General features: G+C 44.8%; 1 protein-coding gene across 2 annotated transcripts in view; it reads right to left on the bottom strand.

Moving 5' to 3' along the window:
- Positions 1 to 4,720: 4,720 nt before the first annotated feature.
- Positions 4,721 to 16,641, bottom strand: part of UTP4 (UTP4 small subunit processome component) — a 39,084-nt gene continuing 27,163 nt past the window's right edge. For both annotated transcript variants that reach the window (XM_050773335.1, XM_050773334.1), the window contains exons 13-17: positions 13,505 to 13,611; positions 9,940 to 10,035; positions 7,926 to 8,111; positions 6,276 to 6,386; positions 4,721 to 4,921 (exon numbers count right to left, since the gene is read on the bottom strand). In XM_050773335.1, coding sequence (XP_050629292.1) covers positions 4,805 to 4,921; positions 6,276 to 6,386; positions 7,926 to 8,111; positions 9,940 to 10,035; positions 13,505 to 13,611 — 617 coding nt within the window. In that variant the 3' untranslated portion in view covers positions 4,721 to 4,804. The remainder of the gene's footprint in view (positions 4,922 to 6,275; positions 6,387 to 7,925; positions 8,112 to 9,939; positions 10,036 to 13,504; positions 13,612 to 16,641) is intronic.

The raw sequence follows: 16,641 nt of genomic DNA, 5'->3' as shown, positions 1-16,641 counted from the left end.
ACAACAAAGAAAAAGACAACACATTAGGGGAAAAAAAGGAGAAAGGGTTACGAATATGTAATTCACGCAGTTGGCCAAACATTCAAACACATAAAGTGAGCAACCTCATTAGTAAACAGGGAAATGCAAAGTAAAATGAGATAGCATTTTTCACCCATTGGATAGGCTAAAATTAGTCTACCAGTACATTGGTAAGGAATAAGGAAACAAATACTTTCAAACACTGCTGATGGGAAAACAGCCAGACTGAAGGCCAAATAAAAGTGAAAGAAAATGGACAAAGTATGAGCCACACCCAGGAATTGGCCCAAGAAACACCCGGACATGAGCACTAGGAGACAAGGTCCTAGATTGTACATTACTACACTCTGTATGACTAACACAAAAGACTGCCCACATAACTCAGTATTACAGCTAGATCAGGTGCTCAAACACCTTCCCCCTTCCCTGTAGCCTATGAAATGGAAAATCCTTTGTGTATCATGCCTGCTAATCATCATGTTACAGGAAAGGGGTCCTGATCCAGACCTGAAGAGAGGGTGCGTGGATCTTATGCAAGAAAGAATTCAGGGCGAATCCGTAAAGTGAAAGCAAGTTTATTAAGAAAATGAAGGAATAGAGGAATGGCTACTCCATAGACAGAGCAGCCCCGAGGCTGGTTGCCCATTTTTATGTTCTTTTCTTTTTTTTTTTTTGGAGACAGAGCTTCACTCTGCCACCAGGCTGGAGTGCAGTGGTGTGATCTCGGCTCACTGCAACCTCTGCCTGCCCAGTTCAAGTGAGTCTCCTGCCTCAGCCTCCCTAGTAGCTGGGACTATAGGTGTGCACCAGGCCTGGCTAATTTTTTTTTTTTTTTTTTTTTTTAGACGGAGTCTCACTCTGTCGCCCAGGCTGGAGTGCAGTGGCCGGATCTCAGCTCACTGCAAGCTCCGCCTCCCGGGTTCACGCCATTCTCCTGCCTCAGCCTCCCGAGTAGCTGGGACTACAGGCGCCCGCCACCTCGCCCAGCTAGTTTTTTGTATTTTTTTAGTAGAGACGGAGTTTCACCGGGTTAGCCAGGATGGTCTCGATCTCCTGACCTCGTGATCCGCCCGTCTCGGCCTCCCAAAGTGCTGGGATTACAGGCTTGAGCCACCACGCCCGGCCTTTGTATTTTTTTTTAGTAGAGATGGGGTTTCGCCACGTTGTCCAGGTTGGTATGGAACTCGACCTCAGGTGATCTGCCCACCACGGCCTTCCAGAGTGCTGATATTACAGGCATGAGCCACTGCACCCAGCCTTTTATGGTTATTTCTTGATGATATGCTAAGCAAGGGGTGGATTATTCATGCCTTCCCTTTTTAGACCATATAGGATAACTTCCTGATATTGCCGTGGCATTTGTAAACTGTCATGGCGCTGGTGGGAGTGTAGCAGTGAGGACGACCAGAGGTCACTCTTGTGACCTTCTTAGTTTTGGTGGGTGTTAGCTGGCTTCTTTACTGCAACCTGTTTTATCAGGAAGGTCTTTATGACCTGTATCTTGTGCCGACCTCCTATCTCATTCAGTGACTTAGAATGGCTTAACTGTCTGGGAATGCAGCCCAGTAGGTCTCAGCGTCATTTTACCTAGCTCCTATTCAAGACGCATTTGCTTTGGTTCAAATGCTTCTGACAATCATATTTATGCTTGGGTTCCTACAACTGAGATAGTGGGGGAACAAGCTGAAGAATGCCACCTTGGCCTCTAACAAATCACTGTGTGACTATGGGAAAAATTACCTCTTCCCTTCTTGGTCTCCCATTTCCACAACTATAAAAATGAGATTGGTTGGTCATGGTGGCTCACACCTGGAATCCCAGCACCTTGGGAGGCCGAGGTGGGTGGATCACTAGATCAGGGGATCGAGACCATCCTGGCCAACATGGTGAAACCCTGTCTCTACTAAAATACAAAAAATTAGCCGGGCACGGTGGCAGGTGCCTGTAGTCCCAGCTACTCGGGACTGAGGCAGGGGAATCGCTTGAACCCAGAAGGCGGACGTTGCAGTGAGCCGAGATCACACCACTGCCTGGTGACAAAGTGAGACTCTGTCTCAAAAAAAAACAAGAGAGAAAAAAAAAAGAAAAAAAAATGAGACTGAGAGTCACATTTATTTTACAAACTCCTGCTTCATCACCACCCAGTAGGAATAACTTCATTTTTATCTACAGCATACATTGTGGTTCAGTATTAAGTAGCATTTAAAGAAATGATTGATGCTCAAAAGAAAGCTTAAAAACCCCCAAATTTGATGGTCTCTATCTTCTAATATTCCAAGATTTTAGTTTTTCTTAGTTGAATTTGCTATACTCTCTACAGTACATGTGAATTATCCATTCAGAGATGAGTTTACTAACCAGTACATGAAAAAAGTGAGTTTTTAAAGCATTTGAGTCAGATTGGCAAAAAAAGACCTTTCCTGGGCTGGTTTCAAATCAGAATTTTTCTGTAGAACCCAAGAATGAGCAGAGGTATACAAAATGGTCAAAATAGAAACATAATGCCAAGAGGGAAACGTTTTAAATGTCTAGGTTACACAAATCCCCAAAGTAAAAACACCCTGAAACCCATGTACTAAAGCATTCCCCCTTTTTTAATACTGGTTTTCCTCCCCTTCCCTTCCCCTCACATCCCCTCCCCTCCTCTCCCCTGTCTTCCCCTTCCCTCCTCTCCCCTTCCCCACCCTCCCCTCCCTTCTGTTCCCTTCCCTTCCCTTCCCCCAAGTTCTCTAACTTGCTGTAGTCAGTTTCTGCTTCATTTGTATTCAAGTTTTCTACTTAGGAAGAATTTCAAGGCCCAAAGCACTTACTTCCCATACCATTTAAGGAAGTCCAAATCACTGGCTGGAAAAGTTGAAAAGGAATGCTTTCTACTGTCAGAACTTTTACTTCCTCATTCAGATGATCTGTGGGTTCTCTCTGTGAGAATTACATCCTCCACAACCCACAAGATTTTAGAATTTAAGTAAGTCAAGCCATAAACTAGATTCCAGTTAACAAGGATTCTCTGAATTTACAGCTCTACAACTAGTGAAAAGCAAGTGAGTTAATTTATTATTTTATTTTGAGATGGAGTCTCGCTCTGCGTGATCTTGGCTTACTGCAACTTCTGTCTCCCAGGTTCAAGCAGTTCTCCTGCCTCAGCCTCCCAAGTAGGGAGACTGGGATTACAGGCACGTGCCACCATGCCTGGCTAATTTTTGTATTTTTAGTAGCGACAGGGTTTTGCCATGTTGGCCAGGCTGGCTTGCCTGACCTCAAGTGATCTGCCTGCCTTGGCCACCCAAAGTGCTGGGATTACAGGTGTGAGCCACTGCACCGGGCCACAAGTGAGTTAATATTTAAGGCATCCTAGCCTCCATCTGCTCACCAGCATTCAATGTAGACCAGCGACTTAACTTGTCATTTCAACCACTTAAAACATTTCTTAGAAAGGACAGGATCGGCCGGGCGCGGTGGCTCAAGCCTGTAATCCCAGCACTTTGGGAGGCCGAGACGGGTGGATCACGAGGTCAGGAGATCGAGACCATCCTGGCTAACACGGTGAAACCCCGTCTCTACTAAAAAAAAAATACAAAAAACCAGCCGGGCGAGGTGGCGGGCGCCTGTAGTCCCAGCTACTCAGGAGGCTGAGACAGGGAGAATACCCGGGAGGCGGAGCTTGCAGTGAGCTGAGATCCGGCCACTGCACTCCAGCCTGCGAGCGTCTCAAGATACCTTACAGAAAAAAATTTATTCAACATGAGGCAAGTTTTTTTACACAGGTGACCTAAAAAGTTGCAGGTATTTTTTCTTTGAGAGAGGGTCTCAAGGTCCCCACCTCTACTCTTACTCCCTAACAAAATTCCTGCCTAGTGTTTCCTTTTTTTTTTCTTTTTTAAGAGACAGGGTCTTACTATGTTGCCCAGGCTAGAGTGCAGTGGCTATTCACCCGTGATCATAGCACATTATGGTCTCAAACTCCTGAGCTCCAGTGATCCTCCCGAGTAGTTGGGACTACTGATGTGTGCCCAGCTCCTGTATCTTTTTTTTAAATATTGTATTTCTTTAGAGATAGGTTATCTCTATGTTGCCCAGGTTGGTCTCTGGACTCAAGTGATGCTCCCACCTCGGCCTCCTAAAATGCTGGGATTACAGGCATGAGCCACCACGCCTGGTCCTTCCATACTTTTGAAACCAGCATATAACAGGTAAAAAGGCAGTTAATGGGGCTGATAACCCAAGCTTCTTTTCCTTTTAAATAAAATTAACCGCTGACTGCCAAAGGTCAAAGGCATCTATTTTTTAGATGGAGCACTCCCTTATAATGCTGGAGTTGAAATTCTTCCTTGAACTCTTAAGGCTGATTATGGTTATTAGTGGTCAGGCTATCCTGAGTAAGTAATTACGGTCCTCTGCCCTCCAGGGCGAGGATGGGCAGATTCCATGCTGTTGCTTAGGCTGGGGGCTGGCAGGAAGTGAAGGCCATCAGCCCTCTGAAGCCTTAGGCGTGTAATAGGGAACAGAAGGCAAGTATCTTTTCTTCTGAGATTGCGGCCTACAGAATAAGCAGGACCCTATCAACATTAGATGAGTTTGCAGCTACTCAGCACATTATCCCAAATACAAATAACTCATTTGGAGTTTCCATTCACTTTCATTCAATGAAGAGAAATGACTGTCCATTATCTTGGAAAAAAACATTTATAATGCCTAGTCCTCAAGAATAACTTGTTTTATTACCATGATTTGTGAAAAGCGACAGGGTAGACAGTTCAAGGAAGGACACAGACAGTGCCCTGTTTTAGGTTCCAAATTTCTTCTTTTTAATGGGTGGTGGGAGCTGAGCAATGATGTCATCCAGAGGCCGTTCCACTGCCACGAGTGTTCTTTCATCCAAAAGATCCATGAAGAGTAGAGGCTGCAGAGGGATGATAATGATTCTATCAGGACTTACAATCCAGGGCTAGTCCTGAATGAACTGACTATAGGTAGATACCATCTAAACTAAAAGGTTAGCCTAGTTCAAGGCTCAAATGATTTAAATCTCTTGACAATCTTTCCTGCCCTGGGACTCAAAATAGTTGGAATGCATAAAAGCTTTTTTGTCTTTTTTAGAGATGGGGGTCTTGCTATGTTGCCCAGGCAGGAGAGCAGTGGCCACTCATAGACATGATCAACGTGCACTGAAGCCCTGAACTCCTGGGCAATGATCCTGCCTCAGTCTCCTGAGTAGCTGGGACAATAGGTAGGTGTGCACTGCTGCACCTGGCTCAAGACTGGGAACTTAACTGAGTTTACTCATAAAAGGTCTCAGCAGGATTTTTTTACATTTCTCTGGATAGAAAATCTATGCTTCTTATATCTCAAGAATCAGTGTTAGGCAAGGACTTTAAAGCCTAAATTATTATTTTTTTTAAAAGATAGAATCTCGACATCACCCAGGCTGGAGTACAGTGGTGCAATCATACTCACTGCAGCCTTGAACTCCTGAGCAGAAGCTATCCTCCCATCTCAGCCTCTTGAGCAGCTGGGACTACAGGCATGTTCCACCACACCCAACTACTTTTTGTGTGTGTATATATATATATGTATATATATATTTTTTTGTAGAGACAGGTTCTCACTATGTTGCCCAGACTGGTCTTGAACTCCAGCCTCAGCCTCCTAGAGTGCTGAGATTATAGGAGTGAATCACCATACCAGACTAAGGCAACTGACAACTGGCAAGTTACAAATGCATCAAGAAGCTAATCACATTTGAGTAATTTACAGACCTCGCCTCTTTTTTGTGAATACTGATGGGGTTTTGCCATGGTGCCCAGGTATTTGAGTAGTGCCCAGGTTGGTGCCCAGGCTGGTCTTGAACTCCTGGGCTGAGGAGATCCACCTGCCTTGGTGTCCCAAAGTGCTGGGATTACAGGTATGAGCTACCAAGCCCAGCCTGCTTGACATTTATCCTATGGAACACTCCAACAAGCAAAATTTAAAAGCCAGCTTTCACGCCAACAAAGACTCTACCTCAGTGCCAACGTTTCTCACTACTTACGCATTTCATTTTGGTTAAGTATGATGTGCCTGCCTCTAACCTACTAAGGCAAAAACAATAAAACATATACAAGGGACAGCCAGCTTCAAAAAGGTGATTTGTTTCCCACAATCCAGGTTCTCTGCATGGAAACTGAAGGTGCTCTTATCTTCCAATTGTGGAGTTTATTACATTTTGATATCACAAAGGAACCAACTATCCAGAATAACAACACAAGATGTTTTACCTTATATATCTTAGAAATTTTAAAAGCATGAGCTGTGCGCCTCCGGACGACATCTGATTCATTCGTGGGAGGAAATGGATTGTAGAGTAAGGTTTTGTCATTTGGAAGGGGCTAAAAAGACAAAGATACATTGTTTAAATGGTTACTTCTATTGGGCTTCCACAGACCAAAGATCTGTAGTGCATTTTTAGCCCAACATCATCTTCTAACCATCATATATATTCAGTACCTCCCTGACATTTGTTAATTCAGGAAAACAGCTGTAGCCATGATACTTCTATTCAGAAAAACTAGGGGGGAAAAAAGAAGAAAAGGAGAAAGACAGAGAAAGAGCTGAAGCTACTCTTGCAGCCACACCACAGAGGGTTGGGAGTATGAGGCTAACAGAGCTTGTTACTCCATGCAGCAAGATCAAAGGGCCCTTCTGGGGCTTTTGGCCTGTCTCATCAGTAACACTTGGTCAGAAAGGAACAAACTGGCAAGTGCAGGAGCTCAGCCCACACAGGCTCTGTGCTTTCTAGACTCTCCCCCAACCAGATCATAGACTGGACAAGTGACTGAAGTTCTCCCCAGGCAAAACGTCAACACAAACCACCCCTGCTGATGTCACTGACACCTCGGGGTGGCCTCTGGCCAAACAAATGATATTTTGTCTCTGACTTCCTTGGGAAATGGCTATGCCTACTATAGGGAAGCGATGAACTTAAAACCAATGCTTGGGAAAAAATGATCTGGGCTCAATTACAAGAGGCAAGAGAGTGGGAGGGGCCCTTCCTGTATCACTCATCTTGCAGAAGGCACTTGTCAGCCAGCTCTGCTTCCCACACCCAGAGGTCGCAGGGCCCACGAGATGATTCCAATGACACATCCCTGTGCACACCTCCTTTAGAGCCATCTGCTGCTTTCCCCCATGTTCCTTCCACCCCCACCTTCACAGACACACCAAAACACCGTGTCATGGTTGTAATCTAAACCCAAAGTGCAGGACAGGCATGGCCACAATGCTTCTAGGAAACAAAGCACCTACCCAGAAAAGATATAAATTCAGGGCGAATCAAAACAGCAGATGGCAAAGAGGACAGAATCTAAAACTGAAGAAAATGCTCATATCCCATCTAAATCACAGCCATGAAGAATTTTCCTAGCTAGGTTTTTCAGAGATGTTAAGACCAGTTCCTCAAGCCTGCAGACAGCATTTCAGTAGCTTCAGCCAAGGGGTACAGAGGTCAAAACCTCAGCCTGTACCTCCTTTAATGAAATCATGTTATTCAGATATCCCAGAGTTCAAAGTTGGAAGCAAGTTACCCAAATCACTGATTCTTCCTGATGAGGGTCACCTTCTGAATACTGGCCTAATCACTTTTCTGTGTAAGATTTATGTGCTCACTGGCAAAGCAGAGAAATAGTCAAATCAGCAAAAGCCAGTACACAAAGGCCAGCCCCTTCCCTGAGAACCTCCCGAAGAACTGTGGGAACACAAACCAGGGAAAAACAAAGGCCTCTCTCCTCCAAGAAATGTACTAGCTACCTCTATTCTGATTTACTAGCTACTTTTATTCTGATTCTCCTTCCTCTTATCTTATTGTACTTGTTGCTTTTAGAACTTGAAGATTCAGAAGAAGATTTGGGAGGTAGCAGTGAAGAACTCACCAATGACTTGTCAATGATGCAGAACATGTAGGCATCATGGAGAAGGATGTGCATCGGTCTCTTGGGATGAAAACTGATGTGTGTGATAGGAGTATCCCTTTGGAGCCAAAGGTGGTGAAAGCCCTGCTTCTGGACAGTCCGGCTCCAATCTGTATACTGTTTGTCTGGGATGCTGTACTCAAATACCTGAGGAAGGACATGACACAGAGAAATGCAGGCTGGTACTCAGAAAGACCAGAAGGGCATTCTCATTCCTAACCAGAAAGTATCTACACAAACCTTCAGCTCCCACCACTCTTTTTTTTTTTTTTTTTTGAGATGATGTCTTGCTCTGTTGCCCAGGCTGGAGTTGGAGTGTAGTAGCTTGATCTCGGCTCACTGCAAGCTCCGCCTCCCGAGTTCAAACCATTCTCCTGCCTCAGCTTTCCGAGTAGCTGGGACTATAGGCACCCGCCACCATGCCCAGCTAATTTTTTGTATTTTTAGTAGAGACGGGGTTTCACCGTGTTAGCCAGGATGGTCTTGATCTCCTGACCTCGTGATCTGCCTGACTTGGCCTCCCAAAGTGCTGGGATTACAGGCATGAGACACTGCGCCTGGCCCATCTTTTTAGAGCTATTTTATGCACATAATACATAGTGTCCTGTATCTTGCTTTTCTTGCTCAGTGTTATATCATGGAGACTGACCCACATTAATATACATATACATCAGTCATGCCCATTCTGAAACATACAATACTCCACTCATTTTATGCATGTATCATGATTTACTTATCCAGTCTGCTTAGTGGACATTAGCTTGTTTCATATCTTTGTCTACTACAACAAAGTTGCAATGAACTGTCTCTGTATAAATGTCTTTTTGCACAGCTAAAAGCATATATATATATATATATATATATATATATGAACTCTTAGAATTGAAATTCCTAAGTCAAAGATCATGTGGACTTAAAAAATTTTAAGATATTGCCAAAATGTCCTCCAAAATGGTTAGGATAATGTTCACAATGTGTGAGAGTACTGTTTCCCTACACCCTCACAACACTGTATATTATCAAGTCTTTGATCTTTGCTAATCTAACAGATATAAAAGACTTCCCATTAGTTTTACTTTCAGAAGCACTTAAGGGACTAAGTGCCAGTAAAAGGTATCGGGGGGAACATTATCATTATGTGGGACAAAGGCAAACATGTGGCTTCACTACTCTTTCAGTCTTTGGTCAAGGACTCAAATCTATAAAACTGAGAGATTTCATTTTTTGGACAGTGCGTATGTGTGTGCATGTTTGAGTGTAAAAACTGACCATCAAAGCAGTAAGCATCATTTGCCTAGCAGTCTACTTAAATGTGCTTCCCAGATGACATTTAATCTTTCCAACAGCTCACGGAGGTAGATATTATCATCTCCAATTTTACGGATGAATTATTGATAACTCCCTAATATAATTATTATTTCCTAATGTATTCTACAGCCCAGGTGTTTTTTTTTTTCTTTTTTTTAAAGATCTCCTTATAATTACAAACTCCTTATAAATTGGTATAGAAAAAAGTAGATTAGGTTCTAATTTTGGCTGAGATTAGGTACCTGATCTTACTAGTGCTTGATTTCCTCATCGGCAAGGGTCAAGGTGAATGATACAATCTTTTAGTCACTTTCAACTCTCAAAATCTTATTCCATCCCATACCCAGTTTAACACCCAAGCCCATGTCATCTCTCCTCTAAAACAATCAGGAAAATGAGTACTTCAAAACTCCTCCTCCCTCTTGTGATTCTTTACTCTAGAATCTTAGCACTTCTCCATTTAAACTGCATCCCATCAAACCAATGCATATTGCTGGCCTATGATGAGCCCAGACAGGCAAGGAAGCTTTACTTACTTCACACAGGAGAAAACTACCTTATATCCTCCAACACCTTCAAAGAAAGGCTCCCTGTAACTGCCTAATATCCCAGCTTCCAGGTTACTATCCAGCAGGAAGGCATTAGAAAGCACTGGAATCTCCCTTACCTGCTGGTCCGAATGAGCGATGACAAGGTTGTTGGTATTAGGGGATATGGCCATAGCAGTCACTGGAAAATTGTAAGCAGGCACCGTGCAGTGAAGCTGGGAACGAATAACAAACACAAGGGGCAACTCTAAGTGACACTTTTCCTCAGCAAAGACTGAATGGTATAGGTCAGGGGTTTAAATAGTGCTCCTCAGCCGGGCGCGGTGGCTCACGCCTGTAATCCCAGCACTTTGGGAGGCCGAGGCGGGCGGATCACAAGGTCAGGAGATCGAGACCACGGTGAAACCCCGTCTCTACTAAAAATACAAAAAATTAGCCGGGCGCGGTGGCGGGCGCCTGTAGTCCCAGCTACTCGGGAGGCTGAGGCAGGAGAATGGCGTAAACCCAGGAGGCGGAGCTTGCAGTGAGCCGAGATCGCGCCACTGCACTCCAGCCAGGGCGACAGAGCGAGACTCCGTCTCAAAAAAAAAAAAAAATAGTGCTCCTCAGAACTCAAAAGGGTTCTAGAGAAGTTCCATAAATTTCAGGCATTTCCCCAACCAATGAACTTTCATTTCTTTACTTTTTCTTTTTTTTCTTTGAGATGGAGTTTCACTCTTGTCACCCCGGCTCGAGTGCAGTGGTGCGATCTCGGCTCACTGCAACCTCCGCCTCCTGGGTTAAAGTGATTCTCCTGCCTCAGCCTCCCGAGTAGCTGGGATTACAGGAGCCTACTACCACACCTGGCTAATTTTTTGTATTTTCTTTTTTTTTTTTGAGATGGAGTTTCACTCTTTCTCCCAGACTGGAGTGCAATGGCATGATCTTGGCTCACTGCAACCTCCACCTCCCAGTTTCAAGGGATTCTCCTGCCTCAGCCTCCCGAGTAGCTGGGATTACAGGTGCCCGCCACCATTGCCGGCTAATTTTTGTATTTTTAGTAGAAACGGGGTTTCACCACGTTGGCCAGACTGGTCTTGAACTCCTGACCAAGGTGATCCACCCACCTCGGTCTCCCAAAGTGTTGGGATTACAGATGTGAACCACCACACCTGGCTTAATTTTTGTATTTTTAGTAGAAACAGGGTTTCACCATGTTGGCCAGGTTGGTCTCCAACTCTTGGCCTCGTGATCCACCCACCTCGGCCTCCCAAAGTGCTGGGATTACAGGCGTAAGCCACTACACTGGTCCTCATTTTCTTAAGAAAGCCTATTGGTTGGCCAGGTGCTAAAAAATTAGCCGGGCATGGTGGCATGCACCTGTAATCCCAGCTACTCAGGAGGATAAGGCAGGAGAACTGCTTGAACCCAGGAGGCAGAGGTTGCAGTGAGCAGAGACTGTGCCACCACACTCCAGCCTGGGCAACAGTGTGAGACTCTGTCTCAAAAAAAAAAAAAAAAGGCCAGGCGCAGTGGCTCATGCCTGTAATCCCAGCACTTTGGGAGGCCGAGACGGGCGGATCACGAGGTCAGGAGATCAAGACCATCCTGGCTAACACGGTGAAACCCCGTCTCTACTAAAAATACAAAAAATTAGCCGGGCGTGGTAGCGAGTGCCTGTAGTCCCAGCTACTCGGGAGGCTGAGGCAGGAGAATGGCATGAACCCAGGAGGTAGAGCTTGCCGTGAGCTGAGATCGCACCACTGCACTCCAGCCTGGGTGACAGAGTGAGACTCTGTCTCAAAAAAAAAAAAAAAAAAAAAAATATATATATATATATATACACACACACACACATACATACATGCATACATATATGCCTACTGGCTGGGCGCAGTGGCTCACACCTGTAGCTATAGCACTTTGGAAGGGCCAGGGAGGGAGGAACATTTGAGTCCACGAGTTCAAGACCAGCCTGGGCAACATAGCAAGACCCCATCTCTACTTAAAAAAAAAAAAAAAAAAAATTAGCTAGGTGTGGTGGGGCTCGCCTGTAGTCCCAGCTAGTCAGGACACTGAGGTGGGAGGACTGCTTGAGCCCAGAGGTCAAGGCTGCAGTGAGCTGTGACTGTGCCACTGCACTCAGTCTAGTTGACAGAGTGAAACCTTGTCTCAAAAAAATAAAAAGCGGCTGGGCGCGGTGGCTCAAGCCTGTAATCCCAGCACTTTGGGAGGCCGAGGCGGGTGGATCACGAGGTCAGGAGATCGAGACCATCCTGGCTAACACGGTGAAACCCCGTCTCTACTAAAAATACAAAAAACTAGCTGGGCGTGGTGGCGGGCGCCTGTAGTCCCAGCTACTCGGAGGCTGAGGTAGGAGAATGGCGTGAACCCGGGAGGCGGAGCTTGCAGTGAGCCGAGATCGCGCCACTGCACTCCAGCCTGGGCGACACAGCGAGACTCCGTCTCAAAAAAATATATATATATATAAAAAAAAATAAAAAATAAAAAGCATATTTAACTGCTTACAAAACTAACAGCATTTGTGAAGAACTGAGAGTAAAGCCTTTCCCTCCGAGTAAATCCATCTGTACAAACTGCTTATAAATGTGTTATTGAATAGGGAGTCTATGGCTCTACACCAGGTTTAAAAGAATTTAATGCCTAGGCATGGCTTTTTATGTACAATTGCAAAGCATGTGCACGCTACACACACTCTTTAAATACTAGGCAAGGCTCAAAGACAAGTGCTCAGTACATGCTCCTACCATAATGCAACGAAGGTTACGCTATGCAGTTAACAGGTAAACCCATTAAGTATTGCAGTTTGATGTTATTCTATACACTTTTAATGCTTATTGCAAGTTTTGGATAGTTCGAATCTGATTCTTATGATGAAGATGAGGACTTGTAAGGGATCACTAATGATTCAATTTATGACTGACGGTGTCATTACTGATTAGTGAAAAATGTTTTCCCAGCATTCCTTTTTCGAAGTTTTGATTATGTTTATCTTGAGATTACAAGGCAAGCCATGAAAGGAACTCTTATCTGCAACTATTTGTCTGTGTATATCAGAATTTTCCTCCCGAAAATATAGAAAGAACCTGGATGTGTTTACATCACCCACAAATCATTAATTTCAAATTTCCAGGTATGAATGATTTCACTGATTCCATTAGCTGCTTTTAATGTTATACAGTATAGCTTCTGGGTTCCATAAAAATAAAACAAGAGGCCGGACGCGGTGGCTCACGCCTGTAATCCCAGCACTTTGGGAGGCCGAGGCGGGTGGATCACGAGGTCAGGAGATGGGAGACCATCCTGGCTAACACGGTGAAACCCCATCTCTACTAAAAATACAAGAAAATTAGCCAGGCGTGGTAGCGGGCACCTGTAGTCCCAGCTACTCAGGAGGCTGAGGCAGGAGAATGGCGTGAACCCAGGAGGCGGAGCTTGCAGTGAGCTGAGATCGTGCCACCGCACTCCAGCCCGGGCGACAGAGCGAGACTCCACCTCAAAAAAATAAAATAAAATAAAATAAAAAAATAAAACAGGATTCCAAACCTGGAAAAATCATTGGTTAAAAAGAAAAAAGTCTAATACATTTCCAGGTCATGCCAATCTGCCTTGAATCTTGTAACTGCAGGGTGAACTGGCTCCTGTAAAATGGTTCAAACTGCTGCCATTAAGCCCTATGCTCACCTTTAGCTGTTTTACATTGTAGACATGGACTCCAGCACTGGTACCTGATGCAGCTAGCCAATTCCCATCTGAACTGACTGCCAAAAGACACATGGCCTCCACCGTTCCTGTGAGGACAGAACAGTTACATCTCTGAATTCACACAGTGTCCACAGCCAGCCCTGCCCTGGAGATGATGGCAAAAACCAAGGAGACCCTCAGAGTTTTAAATCACTGCCAGGATAATTTGCTGATCACTGTGCAAATTAGTTCTAGATGCTAATGTTTCTACTTTTTTCATCTACTTATTTAGCCATCCCGCCTGTAAAGAAGGTCCAGAGAGATAAAACAGAAATTATTACTTCCTCAGGCCTAAGACACTGCTTACTATAGGAATAGAGAATCACAGTAGCATCTGCCACTAAAATACATACTTTAACTGTTTCAAACTCCTTTCCTACCGAACGTTTGTTTGTTTGTTTTTGAGACACAGTCTCGCTCTGTCACCCGGGCTGGAATGCAGTGGTGGATCTCCGCTCACTCCAACCTCCAACTCCCGAATTCAAGTGATTCACCTGCCTCAGCCTCCCAAGTAGCTGGGATTACAGGCGCCCACCATCATGCCTGGCTAATTTTTGTATTTTTAGTAGAGACGGGGTTTCACCATGTTGGCTGGGCTGGTCTTGAACTCCTGACCTCAGATGATCCACCTACCTTGGCCTCCCAAAGCGGTGGGATTACAGGCGTGAGCCACCACGCCCGGCCTTTTTTTTTTTTTTTTTTTTTTTTTGAGACGGAGTCTCACTCTGTCATCAGGCTGGAGTGCAGTGGCACAATCTTGGCTCACTGCAACCTCTGCCTCCCAGGTTCAAGCCATTCTCTTGCCTCAGCCTCCCAAGTAGCTAGGACTACAGGCGTGCACCACCACGCCCAGCTAATTTTTGCATATTTAGTAGAGATGGGGTTTCACCATGTTGGCCAGCATGGTCTCGATCTCTTGACCTCATGATCTGCCCGCCACGGACTCCCAAAGTGCTGGGATTACAGGCGTGAGTCACCGTGTCCGGCCCCAAATTTTTTTTTAAATCAAAATTATGGACAGGCCAGGTGTGGTGGCGCACACCTGTAATCCCAGCACTTTGGGAGGCGGAGGTAGGTGGATCACCTGAGGTCAAGAGTTCGAGACCAGCCTGGCCAAGATGGTGAAACCCCCATCTCCACTAAGAGTACAAAAAAAATTTAGCTGGGCGTGATGGCAGGTGCCTGTAATCCCAGCTACTTGGAGTCTGAGGCAGGAGAATCACTTGAACCTGGGAGGCAAAGGTTGCAGTGAGCCAAGATGGTGCCAATGTACTCCAGCCTGGGCGACAAGAAACTCCATCTTTTGAAACTCTTTTGAAATTCTGTCTCAGAAAAAAAAAAAAAGTTACGGACAAACAGCAAGTTAAATAGACTTGAAGCATATCTTTAATTTATTGAGTGCCTGCTGTATATTTAGCACTAAGGGAGGATGGGCACGTCTGAGCCATCTTTGTCATCTAGAGACTTTAAACCAATCTGGCAACACAACAACTAGTGTGGGATAAAAATTGGACAGTGATGTTCTATGCCAAAATGCGTGCTGCATGTAACGCCCCCAAACGATAACACGGCTTTATAACAAGCATAACCTAGCTGCCAAAGGATGGGTGGTGATGAGGTAAAAAGGATGGGGAACAGTGCAAGCTAAGTGACTAGAATATGCAGGTTTGAGGGCTGTGAAGAAACCAGCTTGACTACAAGGGGAAGTGAGATGAGAGAAGTGGAAAAAATAAAGTCATATATATAATGCAGAGCTGAAGCTCAAGGAGTGCTAGATATAAATAGCCTAAGTTTTGTAATAAAAACATATATAGTTAATAGTCAGTTTGATTTATCTGACCCCTAACTTGTGGGTTTCTTCTCCTGTAGGCTTCTGGATCAGCTTATCAACAGTGAGAGTTGAGGATAAAACAGGTGACTTTCACTAGGCATGGTGACTCAAACCTGTAATCCCAGCACTTTGGGAGGCCAAGGCAGGAGGATTGCTTGAGCCCAGGAGTTCAAGACCAGGCTGGGCAACATGGTGAAACCCTGTCTCTACAACAACTTAGCTGGGTATGGTGGCATGCTCCTGTGTACTTGGGAGGCTGAGGTGGAAGGATTACCTGAGCCTGGTGAGGTCGAGGCTGCAGTGAGCCATAATCACACCACTGCACTCCAGCCTCGGCAACAGAGTGAGGCCATTTCAAAAAAAAAAAAAAAGAGTTGACTTTCCAGGTTGATGGGAGTTTAAATGACAGTGAAGAAGCAGCTACAATCCAGGACAAGGGAGAGGGGAAAGGCCCATGGGAAGTATCCAAACAACTACCAGCTTAATTAAGCTGGAAACTGAGTCTAAGTCCTTAGCAGCCATAGCTAGCTACACAGCCACACTCATTCATTAATAATCACGTTCTCAAGGAAAACAGAAAAATTCTCAGGAACATTAAATGACCACAGGCAATTAAACTGCATGTATAATAATACTTTTGGGCCAGGCACAGTGGCTCATGCCTATAATCTCAGTTGGGAGGGCAGGATGGGAGGATCACTTGAGCCCAGGAGTTCAAGACCAACCCTGTCAACATAATGATCCCATCTCTACAAAAAAAAAATGAAAAAATTAGCTGGGCATAGTGGTGGGCGTCTGTAGTCCCAGCTATTCAGGATGCTGAGATAGGAAGATAACTTGAGCCCAGGAGGTCGAGGTGGCAGTGATCTATGATTGTACCTTTTTATAAGCAAACAACCAAAAAGAGCAACATGCCCACAAAATACGTATATACAAACACATATTAGAAAATACCAAAATATTAATGGTAGCTATTTCTGGGTATCAGGATTGCATACGACTTTAACTTTCTTCGTGTTCTGCTAACAAACTAAGGATGATGAAACTTCTCTGGCCCCAAATAAGGAATCAAAAACCCAGTGAGAAAAGAGTAGGTGTGAAGAACATTGCATATCTCATCGAGAGTCTTCTTCTGCCAGCTATCTCCTCCTACTTGAAACTGCAAACATATGAGTGAGTGGATCTGTAGGGTAGGAAGAACATGAGGGAACCCCCAACATGGAGGCTTAAAAGGAAAAAAGTTACA

Source organism: Macaca thibetana, chromosome 20 (assembly GCF_024542745.1).
Source record: "Macaca thibetana thibetana isolate TM-01 chromosome 20, ASM2454274v1, whole genome shotgun sequence".
Lineage (NCBI taxonomy): Eukaryota > Metazoa > Chordata > Mammalia > Primates > Cercopithecidae > Macaca > Macaca thibetana.
The sequence above is the reverse complement of the archived record's forward strand: the minus strand, read 5'-3'. Positions and strand labels throughout refer to the sequence as shown.